Source organism: Glycine max, chromosome 12 (genome assembly GCF_000004515.6).
Source record: "Glycine max cultivar Williams 82 chromosome 12, Glycine_max_v4.0, whole genome shotgun sequence".
Lineage (NCBI taxonomy): Eukaryota > Viridiplantae > Streptophyta > Magnoliopsida > Fabales > Fabaceae > Glycine > Glycine max.
Window position 1 is genome coordinate 32,977,049 of NC_038248.2, and position 16,275 is coordinate 32,993,323.

A 16,275-nucleotide genomic window follows, 5' to 3' on the forward strand; every position below is an offset into this window, starting at 1 on the left:
TCTCAAGGACCGCAGGTCGCTTGGGGACTGGATGTAGGCACGGGTTGTTGCCGAACTAGTATAAAAACTCTTGTGTGTTTGTCTCCTTTTTCCCTACTCTTTTACTTTCCACTGTGCATTTTAATTTCCGCTTTTACTTTCTATTAAGTTTCTCTTCTACTCCTTATTCTCTTAACAACTTAGTAAAAGCCTTAAAAAGAGTAATTTTTAATTAGTAAAGGTTTAGGAATAATTAATTCAACCCCCCCTTCTTAATTATTCTGAGGCCACTCGATCCAACAATCTCAAGAATCAAAGAATGAGTTCAAGATTGAATCAAAAACACTTCAAGGTTTAAGAGGAAATGTGATTTCAAGAATCAAGAATCAAGTTTCAAGATTCAAGTTCCAAGAATCAAGATCAAGATTCAAGACTAAAGATTCAAGAATTAAGAGAAGACTCAATCAAGATAAGTATTAAATTTTTTTTTCAAAAACTGAGTAGCACATGAATTTTTCTCAAAACCTTTTACCAAAGAGTTTTTACTCTCTGGTAATCGATTACCAGATTGTTGTAATCGATTACCAGTTGCAAAATGTTTTTCAAAAAGCCTTCAACTGAATTTACAACGTTCCAATTGATTTCAAAATGTTGTAATCGATTACAATGAATTGGTAATCGATTACCAATGTGTTTGAACGTTGGAATTCAAATTTAATTGTGAAGAGTCACATCCTTTCACAAAAAAGCTTTGTGTAATCGATTACACTGATTTGGTAATCGATTACCAGTGATAGTTTCTAAACAAAATCAAAAGATGTAACTCTTTCAATAGTTTTCAAGTTTTTCTAAAAGTTATAACTTTTCCAAATGGTTTTTAAGTTTTTCTAAAGGTTATAACTCTTCTAATGGTCTCTTGACTAGACTTGAAGAGTCTATAAAAGCAAGGCTATGATTTGCATTTGATATTCATTTCATACATTCATTCTTTAGACAACAAACTTTTGCCAATTGATTTTTGAATCTCTTTGAACTTCTTCTTCTTCCTTTTACCAAAAGCTTTCCAAAGTTTTCTGGTTTTCCAAATCTTGAAAACTGTTATTCATCTTTTTCATTCCCTTCTTCCTTTGCCAAAAAGAATTCGCCAAGGACTAACCGCCTGAATTCTTTTTGTGTCTCTCTTCTACCTTTTCCAAAAGAACGAAGGACTAACCGCCTGAATTCTTTTGTGTCTCCCTTCTCCCTTGTCAAAGAATTCAATAAGACACAGTCTGAGAATTCTTTTGATTCTTCCCTTTCCCATATACAAAAGATTTCAAAGCAATAACCGCCTGAGAATTCTTTTGTATCCCCATTCACAAAGTTTCAAAGGTTTAACCGCCTGAGATCTTTGTCTTAACACATTGGAGGGTACATCCTTTGTGGTACAAGTAGAGGGTACATCTACTTGGGTTGTTGACTGAGAACAAGAGAGGGTACATCTCTTGTGGATCAGTTCTAGTGGAGGGTACATCCACTAGGTTGTTCAAAGAGAACAAGGAAGGGTACATCCCTTGTGGATCTTTGTTTGTAAAAGGATTTTTACAAGGTTGAAAAGAAATCTCAAGGACCGCAGGTGGCTTGGGGACTGGATGTAGGAACGGGTTGTTGCCGAACCAGTATAAAAACTCTTGTGTGTTTATCTCCTTCTTCCCTACTCTTTTAATTTCCGTTGTGCACTTTAATTCTCACTTTTACTTTTGGTTAAGTTTCTTTTCTATTCTTCATTTACTTAGCAACATAGTAAAAGCCTTAGAAGAGTAAATTTTTAATTAGTAAAGGTTTAGGAATAATTAATTCAATCCCCCCCCCCTTCTTAATTATTCTGAGGCCACTTGATCAAACAAAGTATGGTCATCCTAACACTCTTAGGATCCACCTAGTTTACATTTCTTGCACTTTAATTTCTTGCTTATTTTCATGGCTTATTTTCTTTACTAGTCACGCCTAGTTTATCTTGTTATTACATAATACTTTCTTCTTGCTCATCACACTTATCTTGAGTTCTTTTGAACCCTAGCTTTTACCTTTTATAAACCCCTAACAAGAAAGAACCACAACTTAGGAACCAACATGAGTCATCATTCATCTAGTGTTAATGGTGAGGGTACTAGTCATAAGGACCCTCTATCTAGAATCTTAGATGAGTTGAGTTCCCTCAAGTTATGGAAAGAAAAACTAGAATGAAAAGAAAAAGGAAAAGGGAGGGTAGAAATAAATCAAGATGAAAGGGAACAAATAAGGGATGAAGAAAGAAAGAGAATAAAATAGTTAAGAAAAGAAAAACATGCCTCCTATAATAGTCATGACTCTTGTAAGAGCCTTACTGAAGAACTTCATGACTATTATAAAGGAAGGCATAGGTCACATCTTAGAAATCACTCCCATAGGAGAGGAAAGGAAAGAAAGCCTCAAGAGGCTAACATTAACCTCACATACTTCCATGGGAAGGACAATGTAGGGGCTTACTTAGATCGGGAAATAAGGGTAGAGTAACAACTTAAAAGGAAGTCTACTTCAAAATCTTATGGCTCTCACTATTATCCAAAGAAAGACCAAGGTCAGGGCATCTTAGGGGCGGCACCTTCTAAGCCCAAAGATGATATGGGGAAGACAATAGAAAAACAACCCTCTAAGACTAGTATGCAAGAGAAGACTAGCTCTATAAAGTGCTTTAAATGTCTTAGAAGATGACACATTACTTCTCAATGCCCCACCAAGAAAACCATGATTATGAGGGGCCAAGACATTTATAGTAGCCAAGATGAAGCTACTACTTCACCTTCCTCTAGTGGAAGTGAAGAAGCAAAAAGGGAAGAATATAGTGAAGAAATCTACCCCCAAGAAGAAGGACAACCTTTAATGGTTAAGGAGGAGTGTAAGGAGGTAAGTGTCTCCTCCAAGAGATTAGCTAAGAAGGAAAGTCATTTTGCAATAAAGACAAACATTAAAAAAACTTCCCCTCTTAGACAATCTCCACATCTTCTCCTTTGTAAAAAGACAATTGTTAGCACCGCCACACCTATTGGGCTTGAGGTTATTCCTCAAGTAAAAGAGTTGTTGGATGAGGGTTTGGTTCGTAAGAGCTTAAATCCTTGGGCTCTGTTGGTGCCCACAATAGGTATTATTAGGCACTGATCGGAGCCATACCCAAATCAAATAAACATTAAAATGCAGTATCTAGGAAGTGATCCTAGGTCATCTCCCAGTGAGCAATGATCAAACAAACGTTCATAACATATAATAATAAAATAGTAACGAAATTGGGGGGGTTGTTTGTTTTTGTAATTTAAACAACAAGCAAACTTGAATTAAAAAAAATAACAGAACTAAAACATGTTGTTTCCCCTTGATTCAAAAGCAAGTCTCTTATCCTAGGTTACAAGAATTTATCCCTAATCAATTCAACCACTTAATCCAACCCGAAATTAATTTACTAAGCAAAAATTAACACAAGGCTGTCATTATGTGATTAAGCAACACATACACCAATTAATCCCTCTCACATGTCCATTAAGCATGAACGTTAATTAAGCACATAGACAATTAATCAAGCATTAAGCATGCATGGATTAATATCAGCAACAAATAAAGAATAATTGCTGAAGGGAAAAAACTAATCAGAATTTAATATTAATAACAAAAACCTCAAAGAGAGCTATGCTTAATCCTCAAGAGAAAACAACACTAGAGATTCAGCCTTCCATTAACAACAGAAATGAAACACAGCAACTGGAAACTAATTGCAACACATAAATGAAAATGAATCTACAAACAGAAACCGAAAATGAAATTGCAATTGGAAACAAAATGTAGAAACAAATAGGAAATCAAAGGCAGAAAACGAACTGAAATTAGAAGACAAAAATGAAAACGAAACTGGAATTTGAAGCAGAAAATGAAAATGGAGTTCTACGTGAACAGTACCATGCGCGTGAACAGTAACACCAAAAACTGAAAATGAAACCCTACCCTACAATCTATGCCTACGTAAACAATAATCGACCACCCTTAAAACCCTAGCAGCTGGACTCACTAAAGGTCACTAGGCCCCAAAGCTTACAAATCTAATTTTCAGGCCCAATAAGGTCTGGTGGCCCAATTACAAAAATACAGCCCAAAAACGAAATAAAATAAAATTGGACGACAAATAAAATTGTTTGCTCTCTTCAAGTCCAAGCCGGTTCAGCCTAATTCCGAATCCAAGCCCAATTGCTTATAATTCTCCAGAAATTAAATTAAAACATAGAATTAGTCAAGTAGGCCCAAATGATAAAACTGCATAATTAATTTGATAATTAAGGCTAATCAATAATTAAAATGGTGACAAAAAGGGGTAAGAAATAGGAGAAAATAATGACACATCAGGGTCTTCCGGGCACCGGTGGCACAAGCATAGGAGGATTCATCAAACACCGTTTAATCCTTTCAAATGCCACTTGACAATCATCGTCCCATTGGACCGACTAATTTTTATGCAACAATTTGAAAAGAGGCTCGCAAGTGGCGGTTAATTGTGATATGAACCTCGCTATGTAGTTTAACCTTCCCAAGAAACCTTGGACCTACTTCTAGGTACATGGCTCGGGCATTTCGAGGATTACTTTTACCTTGTCTGGATCCACCTCTATTCCTTTTTGGCTAACGACAAAACCGAGCAATTTTCTGGATTTTACCCCGAACGTACATTTTGCGGGATTCAACCTTAACATGTATTTACACAGTTGCCGGAACAACTTCCGCAAATTGACAAAGGTGTTCCTCCTCCGTCCTTGATTTGGCAATCATGTCATCCACGTAGACCTCGATCTCTTTATGCATCATGTCGTGGAATAACGCCACCATGGCCCGCTGGTATATTGCCCCAACATTCTTCAACCCAAATGACATCACCTTGTTGTAGAAGGTTCCCCATAGAGTGATGAAGGTTGTCCTTTTATCCTCTGATGCCATTTTTATCTAATTATAACCCGAAAACCCATCCATGAAAGAGAATAGGGCAAAACTAGCCATGTTGTCTATGAGAACATCGATGTGCGGTAAAAGAAAGTTATCCTTTGGACTGGCTCGGTTTAGATCCCGATAATACATGCACATTCGCACCTTCCCATCCTTTTTTGGGACTGGCATGATATTGGCGACCCATTCTGGGTACCGAGCAACGGCCAAGAAACCGGCGTCGAATTGCTTCTTCACTTCCACCTTTATCTTTAGGGACATCTCAGGTTTCATTCTTCTCAAATATTTTTGCTTTACCGGGGAGCACTCGGGATTTAGAGGTAGCTTGTGCTGCACGATATCCAAGCTCAAACCAGGCATATCCTGGTAAGACCAAGCGAAGATTTCTTGGTAGTCTCGCAACAGAGTCACTAACTCATCTCGGATGTTCGAGGACATACAAGTGCCGACCTTGACCTCTTTTCTCTCTCTGCCAATGCCTAAGTTCACAACCTCTATCTCCTCTCGGTGTGGCTTCACCTCCCTTTCTTCTTGCTCCACCATTCTCCTCAAATTTAGGAGAAGTCCCCAATCCTCATTTTCCTCCTCCTCGGCTTGATTTACTAGTTGTTCAAAGTCAACATTCGGGTCCTCGGTAGCACTACTTTCACAAGACTCATTGTTGGATCTGCGTCAAATAATTTAATCGCAACGAAAATAAATATGCAGAAGAATGAAATGGACGAAAGTGCAAAAGGGAACATATCAAATAAAAAAGGTTGTATATTTATAATTAAGGAAAGAGGTATGCCCAACAAAAGATGTAGACCCTAAAGCCTAGGCCCAGCAATAGGGTTCAAACTATTGGATTACATTGGATTTGACATCGAAATCTCAGGTCCCTCTAGGATCTGCCAATTATTCAATTTGAAACTCGTGGAGCACGGCTGCACCCAACTTGGCTGTTCTTGGTCGATTTCTTCATCTAGCACAACAACCTGATTCTCATGCATCCACCTCGCTCTAACAAAGCTTTTGCTAATGTGGCAGATAGGACCCTCTCCATCTGTGGTCCCTACCCTTGTAAATGGACTAGACTTCTTTCCTTCCTCTCCAGGGTGACCCTTCTCTTGTCGGCATATGTAGGCTTGTAACCAGGCCAAACCTTCCACGATTTTCAACGAACCTCACCAAGCTTATCGTGCCATCACCATTCCGGCCTAAACCCATGCCGGGCTCATACCCATCCCTCAACATAACTCAGGCCACCATCAAGGAGGCACCAGATAGACACAGTTGCACCAGAGGAGCCTCCCCATAAGCATTGTTCACAATTTCTAGTGCTTGAAAAGATGTTTCCAATGACTCTTTTGCAGCTTCCACATAGGGTGTAGAGGATGGACAACTCACTAGTATATCTTCTTCCCCTGCCACTATAACCAGCTATCCTTCCACCACAAACTTCAATTTTTGGTGCAACATTGACGGGACCACCCCAATAGAATGGATCTAAGGCCGACTTAGCAGGCAACTGTAGGCGAGGTTGATGTCCATTACTTGGAAGGTTATCTAGCATATATGTGGCCCAATTTGAATCGGGAGATCGATCTCTCTTCTCACGTCACGTTGGCTACCATCAAAGGCCCTTACCACCATGGAGCTTGGCCTTATGTGCGATACGTCAAATGGCAGCTTATCTAACATAGTTTTAGGCATGACATTGAGGGAAGAGTCATTGTCAATAAGTACTTTGGCCACTACGTGGTCCATCGATTTGACGGACACGTGCAAAGCCTTATTGTGCCCCCTGCCCTCAACTGGTATCTCCTCGTCGAGAAAAGTCAGGCAATTGTTTACAGTGATGTTGTTGACTATGCCCCCAAAGCTTTCCACTGATATGTCTTGCGCTACATGGGCCTCATTCAAAATTTTGACCAACAGCGCCCGATGAGGTTTGGAGTTCATGAGCAACCCTAATAGACAGATCCTGGCTGGAGTCTTGTTCAATTGCTCAATCACTTTGAATTCACTCTGTTGAATGATTCTCAGAAATTCAGTCACCTCCTCAGTTGATATCTCCCTCTTACTAAGGCCATCTTTCCATGGCACTGCCTTATCACTCTTGTAAGGGAAGGGTGCAGGCATCTTTGCTGTAAAGGGCTGGAAGCCTCGGGGTCTCTGAGTGGTAATATCCCTGGTGAAATGGATCACCAAAGGCTTAGGCTTACTCAGGTTTCTATCACCCGACTGCATGCATACCTCCCCTTCCTCTTTCTTCGCCCTGTAGATTTCAATTTGCCCCCTATTTATCATTCCCTGCCACAACTCCTCAACTATTGGGCATGTTTCCACATCATGCGACGCCCCTAGATGCATTAAGCATGGATCACCTTTGTCACCGTCAAGGTCAATTACACCGGCCTCGCGCAATGCTTCCAATATGAATTGCCTGGAAGTCAATACATCCCCTATCTGCTTCAGCCTTCGAGACTCCCATTATTCCAATGTGTTCACTTTCGAGCTTCCATAATTGGCAAGCGGATTAGTCCTCACATTCGGACTATCCTCTTGAAATGTTAGCCATCCAACATCAATCAAGCTTTGTACCTTGTGCTTGAGGGCTACACATTGCTCGATAGAGTGCCCCGGGACACCATCATGATAGGCACATGTGGCATTGGGATTGTACCATCGGGGAAATGGAGGCTAATAGACATTTTCGGGGCTCACCATGGCCAATTGGTTGCTTAGCAAGGATGGCAACACATTAGCATACAACATTGGTATTGGGGTGAACTCTCCAGGTTTTCTTTCTGGGAATTGGTATTGGGGTGAACTCTCCGGGTTTTCTTTTTGGGAAGTTCCTCCTTGGGTTAGTGTTTGTATTGGGGTTGGGATTTACATTTAGTCAGGGCTGTGCAGGGAATGGATTTTGTGGGTGATGTTGGGGAAGTCTTTGTGGTTGAGTGGGCATTCTCTATTGGATGGGCGTCGGACAGAGAGAAGATCTAATATTGGCCGAGTAATTGTATTGGTGCTGGGGATATTGGTACATGGGGTTGTGAGGGGTTTGTTGGGAACTTGGCCATGTGGAACCTGTAGTTATGGCATGGGCATCTCCTTCCTTTTTCTTAGCTCCACCTATTTCAGTCTTCCTATTGCCAGCACTTGTTAAAGCAGCATAATCGAATTTGCCCCTCCTTAGGCCTACCTCGATCCTTTCACCCACAAATACCAGATCCGTGAAACTTGAGGACATGTACCCCACCATCTTCTCATAGTAAAACACCAATAACGTGTCTACTATCACTGTTATCATTTCTTTTTCCACCATTGAGGGCGCTACTTGAGCCGTCAAATCCCTCCACCTCTAGCCGTATTCCTTGAAGGACTCATGCTCCCTTTTGCACATGTTTTGCAACTGCATTCTATCCGGGGCCATGTTGGAATTATACTAGTACTACCTGATGAAGGCAACCATTAGGTCTTTCCAAGAACCGATCCAGGAAGATTCTAGGTTAGTGTGCCAAGTGATAGCTTCCCTGACCAAACTCTCTTGAAAAAAATGCATCAAGAGCTTCTCATCCTTCACGTACGCCCCCATCTTCCGACAGTACATCTTCAGGTGTTTCTTGGGGTAAGTAGTCCACTTGTATCTTTCAAAGTCCGGTACCTTGAACTTCAGAGGAATGATCCTTCATCTGTTCATGAACTTCCTCTATCTCGCTCATGATTTTAGCCTTGGCACGGGTTCGGTAAGGTTGTCGTAAAGCGTGTTCTTTCTTTTTGGTTACTATGGTTACTTTTTGATAACGACAATGACTGCTAAAAATAGAATGCAATGAGTAATGCAACAATTGGATAAACGTGAATGCATGGCAATGATAAGTCGCTGAAGTATTGAATTCACACATTTCATGGCTACCCCCTGCAAACAACCTTGGAAGCTCTTGACTCATTCAAGAATCAAGAGAAGACTCAATCAAGATAAGTACTAAAAAAGTTTTTCAAAATATTGAGTAGCACAAGAAGTTTTCACAAAATCATTACCAAAGAGTTTTACTCTTTGGTAATCGATTACCAGAAGATAGTAATCGATTACCAGTGTTTTAAAATGTTAAGATTTCAAATTTCAAGAGTTATAACTTATGTTTAAACAGTTTTAAAGTATTTTAAACTTGTGTAATCAATTACCAAAGCTTCTTAATGTTTTCATTTTCAAAATTCAAAATGAAAAGTCACATCTGTTGATGTGTAATCGATTACACCTTAATGGTAATCGATTATCAGTGACTGATTTCGAAAAATACATTTCCAAAAGTCACAATTCTTCAAGTGAAAGTATCGAAACTGCTTAAGTAAGTGTAACAACAGTTACACTCACATTTGCCAGATTATAGAAACCTCGCCTCTACATTCTCTCTCTCCAAAAATTTGCACATTTTGCATTTGTACTCTCTTTGTGCATTTTCAACTTTGAAGCATCAATCATACACCGTCCAAGTAAGTTCCTTGATCCTTTTTTCTCTTTTTCTTGTCTTAACTTTAGGGTAGAAGACTTTAACTGTAGCTTTAGATTTTTAGGGATTTTATGTTTTGTTAGAATTAGTTTAAGATTACGGTTATGTAAGCTTGTATACTGAATTGAGTATGGCACACGCATTGCATGTATGATATGCCTTTTAGAGGCTTGAAAAGTGCGAGAAAACGAGCTGTGTTTTCTGCGTTTTCTAGAAAACGCGATGAACTCGCTAAGAGAGAATGCTAAGCTAAGCGAGTTCATCAATACTCATTGTATATAAGCTTTATCTGAAGAACTCGCCAAGCGCACTTACTGCGCTAAGCGAGTTCATCCTTTGAGGATAAACATTCATCCTCTTGCTGAACTACCTATGGCTAAGCAAGGGTGAATCGCTAAGCCTAGGTAACTTAACCAAATTTCGTATCTTAAGCCTTGCGCTAAGCCGACTTTACCTGAGCTAAGCGCATTTCATCACGGAAAACTTTAGGCTAAGAGAGCTTAGCTTCAGCTAAGCCGACATGTTATGTTGCTCAGGGCGTGCTTAGCGAGCTGTATCCCGCTAAGCGCCTATTGTTAATTTTAGCCTTTATTGTTGTTGTTCAACTTGAACGATTTTTGGTATCAGGAATCTTGATTTCTTTTTAGTTACAAATGGAATCAAGAAAAAGAGCTATAACAGAAGACATCCCTTCGTCATCCACTCCAGCTCCTCCGTCAGTAACTGTAGGACAGGATGTGCAAAGTTCACCAACTTTAGTTCCTATGCTACAAAGCTTATTCCGAGGACAGTTCATTATCATGCACAGCCTGCAAGAGTTGGCTCACAATAGGCCAATCATATCTATGGAGCATTTTCTTGAGCAAGTAGCCTGGCCTGAAGCTCAACTTCCATTGGTGAGACCCAACGAGGCTGCTTCGCTTGAGCCCACACCTGTGCAGGTCAATTTAGAGCCAGCTAACCCACAATCTCCAGTGGTGAATCCACCTTCTTCGCCTGAGCTTGAAGCAGTTCCACCATCTCCTCCTCTGATTGTCATTTTTGACACATCATCATATGCTCCTCCTGATTCACCAGTTGTAGAAACAGCTGACCCCCCTGTTTCCCCAATTGGAGGAATTGCTGATCTTTTTGATTCGTTATCTGGAGAAACTGTTGCTCTCACTGATTCCCCAATTTAAACACGTTTTGACATTGTTAATTCTGGATGTCACTTTTTGCTTTTTGGGTTATTATTATAATTATGGTTTTCGTACAATATTTCCTTTATATTTATATACTCTACTAGTTTCTTTATGGGTAGTTAGTTTGCTTATTCTGAAGCATCTGGAACAGTTTAACTTAACTTTTGTTGACATGACAGTGAAACACTTTTATCTTTTTGTGAAAATGGTTGTATGCTTTCATTTTGAACTGAATGCATGATTTTGATGGAATTTGTGTTTCCTTTCATGAGTTTGAGCAAGTGTGTATGTTAGACAAAGAAAGAACAAGAATGTGAACTTGCAATTAGAATTGTTAGTCAGTAGACAGATTGATTGTGAAAGAAAAGCTTGAACCAGAACCGGTGAGAGTGTGAACTTAAACTGTGAGTGAACGACTAACTGTGAGTAATGATCTTTGCATGAATCTCTGAATTTTAGAATGAAATGTATAAATGAGGACATGATGAAGGCCATGATTTTACATACACAAGCTCTCTGACCAAATAGCTTACCTTGAATGATACTTGTATCTTTTGCTCCCGTGTATAAAGCTTATTGATTTGTCAGTAACTAAACCCTGAACTTTAAATGATTATCTCCTAATACCTTGTTTAGATTCTAGGAGAGCATATGGTTCAAGACAAATTTACTCTAAATTTGGGGGAGAAAAGTTGAAAAGAATGAAAAGAAAAAGGTTAAGCATGAGCACACACAACAAATAAGTTGTATGTTAAAAAAAATAATAAATAAGTTGTGGTGTTACAATAAGGTCAAAAGCAAATTAAGAAAAGGGAATAGTGAGAAGGCTATTTGTACAAAACAAGAAAAGATCATTGGGATTAGTCTAGGACTTGTGCTCTCTTAGAATCTAAACCTTCGAATCCTAGAAAAACCAATGAATTTTTGTAGCCAAGCCTCACTACAAGTCCTTCTGCTTATGTTTATACATTTCTGACTTGATGGCATGAGATGAAATGCAAAGATTGGACCTCCTGTCAGTTGTTATCAATGAATAGCTTAAACACTTGTGCTTGAGTGAAACAGTAGCCGTGAGACTGTGGTTTGAGCTACTTTCCTTGATATTTGTCTTATGATTAACTTCATCCAACTGTATAGTTCACATTTTGTTCTCCTCTTTGTCTGGCTGCATATTCTGTGAAAACAAGTGATAGGTACACATTGCTTCATCTTTCTCATCATGCAATCAATAAATTTTGATGCATACACCTTTATACATAAACACTGCATGTTTTACCACTTGAGGACTAGTGAGTTGTTCTCTTTTTCTTGAGGACTAGCAAAACTGTAAATTTGGGGGAGTTGTTAGTCGATGAATATGACTAACTTTTGTGTATAAAACCTGTGCATTTTGTATCAAACTTTCCCAATTTATTGTTGTTTTGTAATAGTACAAGTACTTTCTGTTAAATATAGGTAGAAGATAATTTATACTTTTGTTTTGTGTGTTTAATAATCAATTTCTCTCAATTTCAGGTTAATTAGGAAAATTGGCAAAAGTGTTGTTTTCACCTTCTCGCTAAGCCAATACGCTGGCCTAGTGACCATTCACTAAGCGCGACACTCAATGGCTAAGCACGAGGAAGAATCCAAAAGAAGATGAGCTGTCAGGTTCGCTGAGCGCACCGCTCCTGGTCATCAAGCGCACCGCTTCAGCTCATCCGCTAACCGAGAGAAGCGCGCTGAGCCAAAAATCGCTAACGTGCGTTAAGCGGTCCATAAGTGTGCTAAGCGCACGAGCACAAACAAGGCCACCTATTTAAGCCTGAAATCATATTTGCCAATGGAGTTTGGAATTTTTCTTGAAGAAGCCTCTGCATGCACGAGAATCTGGCCCTGGCTTGAAGCTTAAGTTCTAGAGGGAGAAAGGTTCAAGTTCCAAAGAGTTCTGAGAGATTTTGCTGTGTGAAGATCTGCAGAGATGCGAGTTCAAAGCGGAAGCCGTTCTGAGAACTTGAGATGAGTTTGTGAGTGATTGTGAGATCCTACAGGTGAAGGAGACATCCTCACCACTTGTGTTTTTGCAGTCTTTCATCTTGTTCTTCTCTTTGTTGTAAAGGAGGTTTCCAAACTATGGAAAGCTAAATCCTCTGTTGGATCTTCCCTGTAGGTACCTGATGTAAATATATTTCTATCTATGTAATTATGTTTTATGTGTTCTCTGTGCTATCTGCTTTTCATTCCAGTGTGCTTTTACCTTGATCACGTAGATGCATGCTTTGGTAGGGTCATTCAACAGTAGGAACTAGTCTGATTCTAAAGTCCTTGGTAGTACGGGACTAAGTTGTTGTGCTATCACGAGGGATCGAGGTACAAGAAAGTAGTTGTGTATGTGTGTCTTAATGCGGTCTTGGTTGAGTTTACTCTTACAAGAGGGATCTGCGGACAAGGCTTGATCAGGACTAGGCTATGCTATCATGAGGAATCGGGGTCTAGCAGTCCAGGAGACAACATAGGAACGCATGAGCATATTTAAATAGAGAACATCCTTTTTAGCATCAGGAACCTATGAGGAAGACCAATGTTATCTCTACTTGTTTGTACACAGTATTTCTCTTGTGTGATTTTCTTTCTTTTTGCCAAGATAGTTTAAATACTTGTCCATAACCACAGTTATATTTTCATACCAGATGCCTATTTATCGAAATAGCTTTCCATATAACACAAGTTCCCCAAGAGTTCGATACTCGGTTCTTACCGTTTTATACTACTTGTGCTTTCCATGCACTTGTCGGCCGCAACCAGCAACCAGGTTCACCTTCTCCTTATATTGATCAATGATTATCAACAGATTCTCTTTTATTTTGCTCAGCTATTCCGTCAAACTTCTCTTTGACCTCTGACAAGCCTTTAACTTATCCTCTAACACCATGCTTTCCATCCTTGATTTGTCCCTCTCGGCCCTTCTACGCTTAAGCTCGTTACTGCTGCCCCACGGAGCCCCTCAAAACTTGTTCCTACTCCATTCTTCCTTTCGGGCCCTTTTTGTTTCCCACTCTAATGCTTCAACCGTGGTCATGTTGATATCTTTCAGCTCATCACACTCTTTTCTGACCCTAGTGACTACCGTCTTAAGATTCTCTTTCACCAATCTTGTTCTTTCGAGCTCTGCTTTCAAAGCTTGCACTTCTTCACTTTCCACAAGAATTTCAGCCTCTTTCCTACTTAGACTTCTCAGCTTTGGGAGCCAGGCTATCCCTTGCATTCTAGACTTCAACCACTTGTGATAGTCACTGATGACGCCATTGCTACCTCCCCTAAGCTCCTTATCTTTTCTTCCCACTCTATTCCACGCTTTACAGATTTTGTGAAGTATCTTCGCATTAGCTTCATTGAAACCTCGCTCGATGAAAGGCGTGATGATTTTCTCCGACGACTCACCTCTCATAGGATAGCCTAATTATCTTATGGCCAGAACGGGATTATAATTAATACAACCCCTCGTCCCCATCAAGGGCACATTTTGGAATCCCTCACATGAGCATAACACTCCTGGCTCTCCTTCTTTCCACCGTGGGAACCAACTAATGGACACTCCCGTCATGCCTACCAAGAGTTCTTCCCAATTTTCTTTACCCTCTTCGGAGCACATGAGATGACCTTGTAGGAGACAGACTGATCTACCCTCATGATAAAAAACATGGGATACAAACCATACATAAAGAGCAGGTGTACAACAGACAATTCTTGCATTGCTCTTCTCACATCTCAAGTCGAATATATCACATGTATCTGCCAAAACAGCAATGATCGGGCTTTCCTTGCTGTGGTGATAAGCAAGAAAGGCGTCGATCGCCACTAGATCCACCAACCCGTCTACATTCGGGAATAGTACTGTCCCAAACACTAGCAGAGCTAATACGTTGATGAATGTTGCCCATTCTCCTTGGTTGGCCAAAGCTTTCGCCTTCTCCTCCAAGCACTTCCTTGGTATCTCTGCCACTTCATTCCTATTTTGCTTTAATCGGTCTAGCTCTTGTTCTGAGATCTTGACCACTTTTTCTATTCTTGCCATAGAAGGATAGAATCTGGAAAAAAAGGTATGGCTTCCTCCCGCCTAACGGGCATCCTAAGATCCCTTCGAACTCCTCTATGGTTGGTGCTAACTGAAAGTCCCCAAAAATGAAGCATCTGAGTGATTGGTCATAATATTGTGTGAGAGATGTGATGGCTTCAACAGACACATCTATCGTTGCGAGATCCCAGATCTTCACATATACCTTGCTGAAGGCTTGACGCCAAACTTGATCCATCCGCAACCCTAGTTTTCGCAAGCTGGCTAGCTCTAGATTCTTGACTTTGACATGATAGAACCTTTGTTTAAACAATGGTGCTTGGTCTGACCCTATGTTTGTGAAAATGAAAATTTCAATGACCAATACTTCAACACCTTATCGTGGAGGAGATATGATGAATGCATCAAGGTATGGTTATGCTATGCATGACAAACGTATTTATCAAACGACATAAGATGCCTAAAAGACCATCTTTTCTTATCCATAATGCATTGGGCATCATGGTTTGTTTGCAGTTATAATCATGGTACCCAATGCATGCAACTAAGAAAGAGGTGCAGACTTTCACGCTTCTTGGTGACTTTGATGGTGAAAAATAATGCAAGGCATGAGTCATGACACAACGAAAGCATGCATGAGTGAACATAATGACTAATGGAAACAGAAGGTATGTGGTTGGTTGCACAAAGAAACATGCTAGACGAGTGAGCATGATAACATAATGACTTAATGCAAAATGTCTTTTATGAACATAATAAAAATGATAAACACAGGAATGATGCATACTATTACGATGTATAAAGATATGCATGACTAGATCAAGGAAACGAGACATAGTGAGTTTGTTCCGTGTCCTTAGTTTAGGATCCTAATGGAAGGGATCAAAAGTTCGCTATCCGGTGATAATTCCCAAGGGTAGTTGTACATAACTTTCAAGGTTTCTAGAGATATCATCCTCTTTGATAACAACGTTGTGGCGGTAGGGACTACCAGCGACAACGTATCATTAAAAAAGGACAACTCTAGATGAGGCTTCACTGTTATCAAGCAAGTCGGAGACCCAGCATAACCATAGATCGACCTCCATTCCCTGTGTATGACACAAACCCGGGTGTAGGGCCTAATACCTCAATGTGTGTGCAATGGTGTAGGTACCATGCGTGCATAGAACGAACAAATATTTCTAACTACAAATGTAATAGATAGATAGACACACAAACACAATAACACAGCAAAGGTTACAAACAAATATGAACAAAACAAAAGGTAGAAGGGAAAAGGTGATGTAAGCTCCATTAGAGCTTGTAGGCCTAGGATCTTCTTCATCAATGGATTCCTTTGCTTCTTAGAAGATGAATGGCAGTGGAATGGAGAAGGAAGAGAGAGAGGAGATGCCACTTCAAGGAGAAGATGAGTCTAGAAAAAGCTCACCACCATAGGAGGCCATGGATAAGAGCTTGGAGGAAGAAGGAGATGAATGAAGGGAGAGGAAGAGAAGAGCACGAAATTTTGTGCTCTAAAAGAGCTCTGAAATCTTAAGTTTAATATTCAAATGATCGA

The 16,275-nt window shown here is 40.0% G+C and overlaps 1 protein-coding gene across 1 annotated transcript; it reads right to left on the reverse strand.

Moving 5' to 3' along the window:
- Positions 1 to 13,643: 13,643 nt before the first annotated feature.
- On the reverse strand, positions 13,644 to 14,714 carry LOC102664088 (uncharacterized). The gene is made up of 2 exons (XM_006593171.1): positions 14,177 to 14,714; positions 13,644 to 14,095 (listed from the first exon to the last, which is right to left on the reverse strand). Exons 1-2 carry the CDS (start codon positions 14,712 to 14,714, stop codon positions 13,644 to 13,646), a joined length of 990 nt encoding a protein of 329 aa, XP_006593234.1.
- Between the last annotated feature and the right edge of the window lie 1,561 nt (positions 14,715 to 16,275).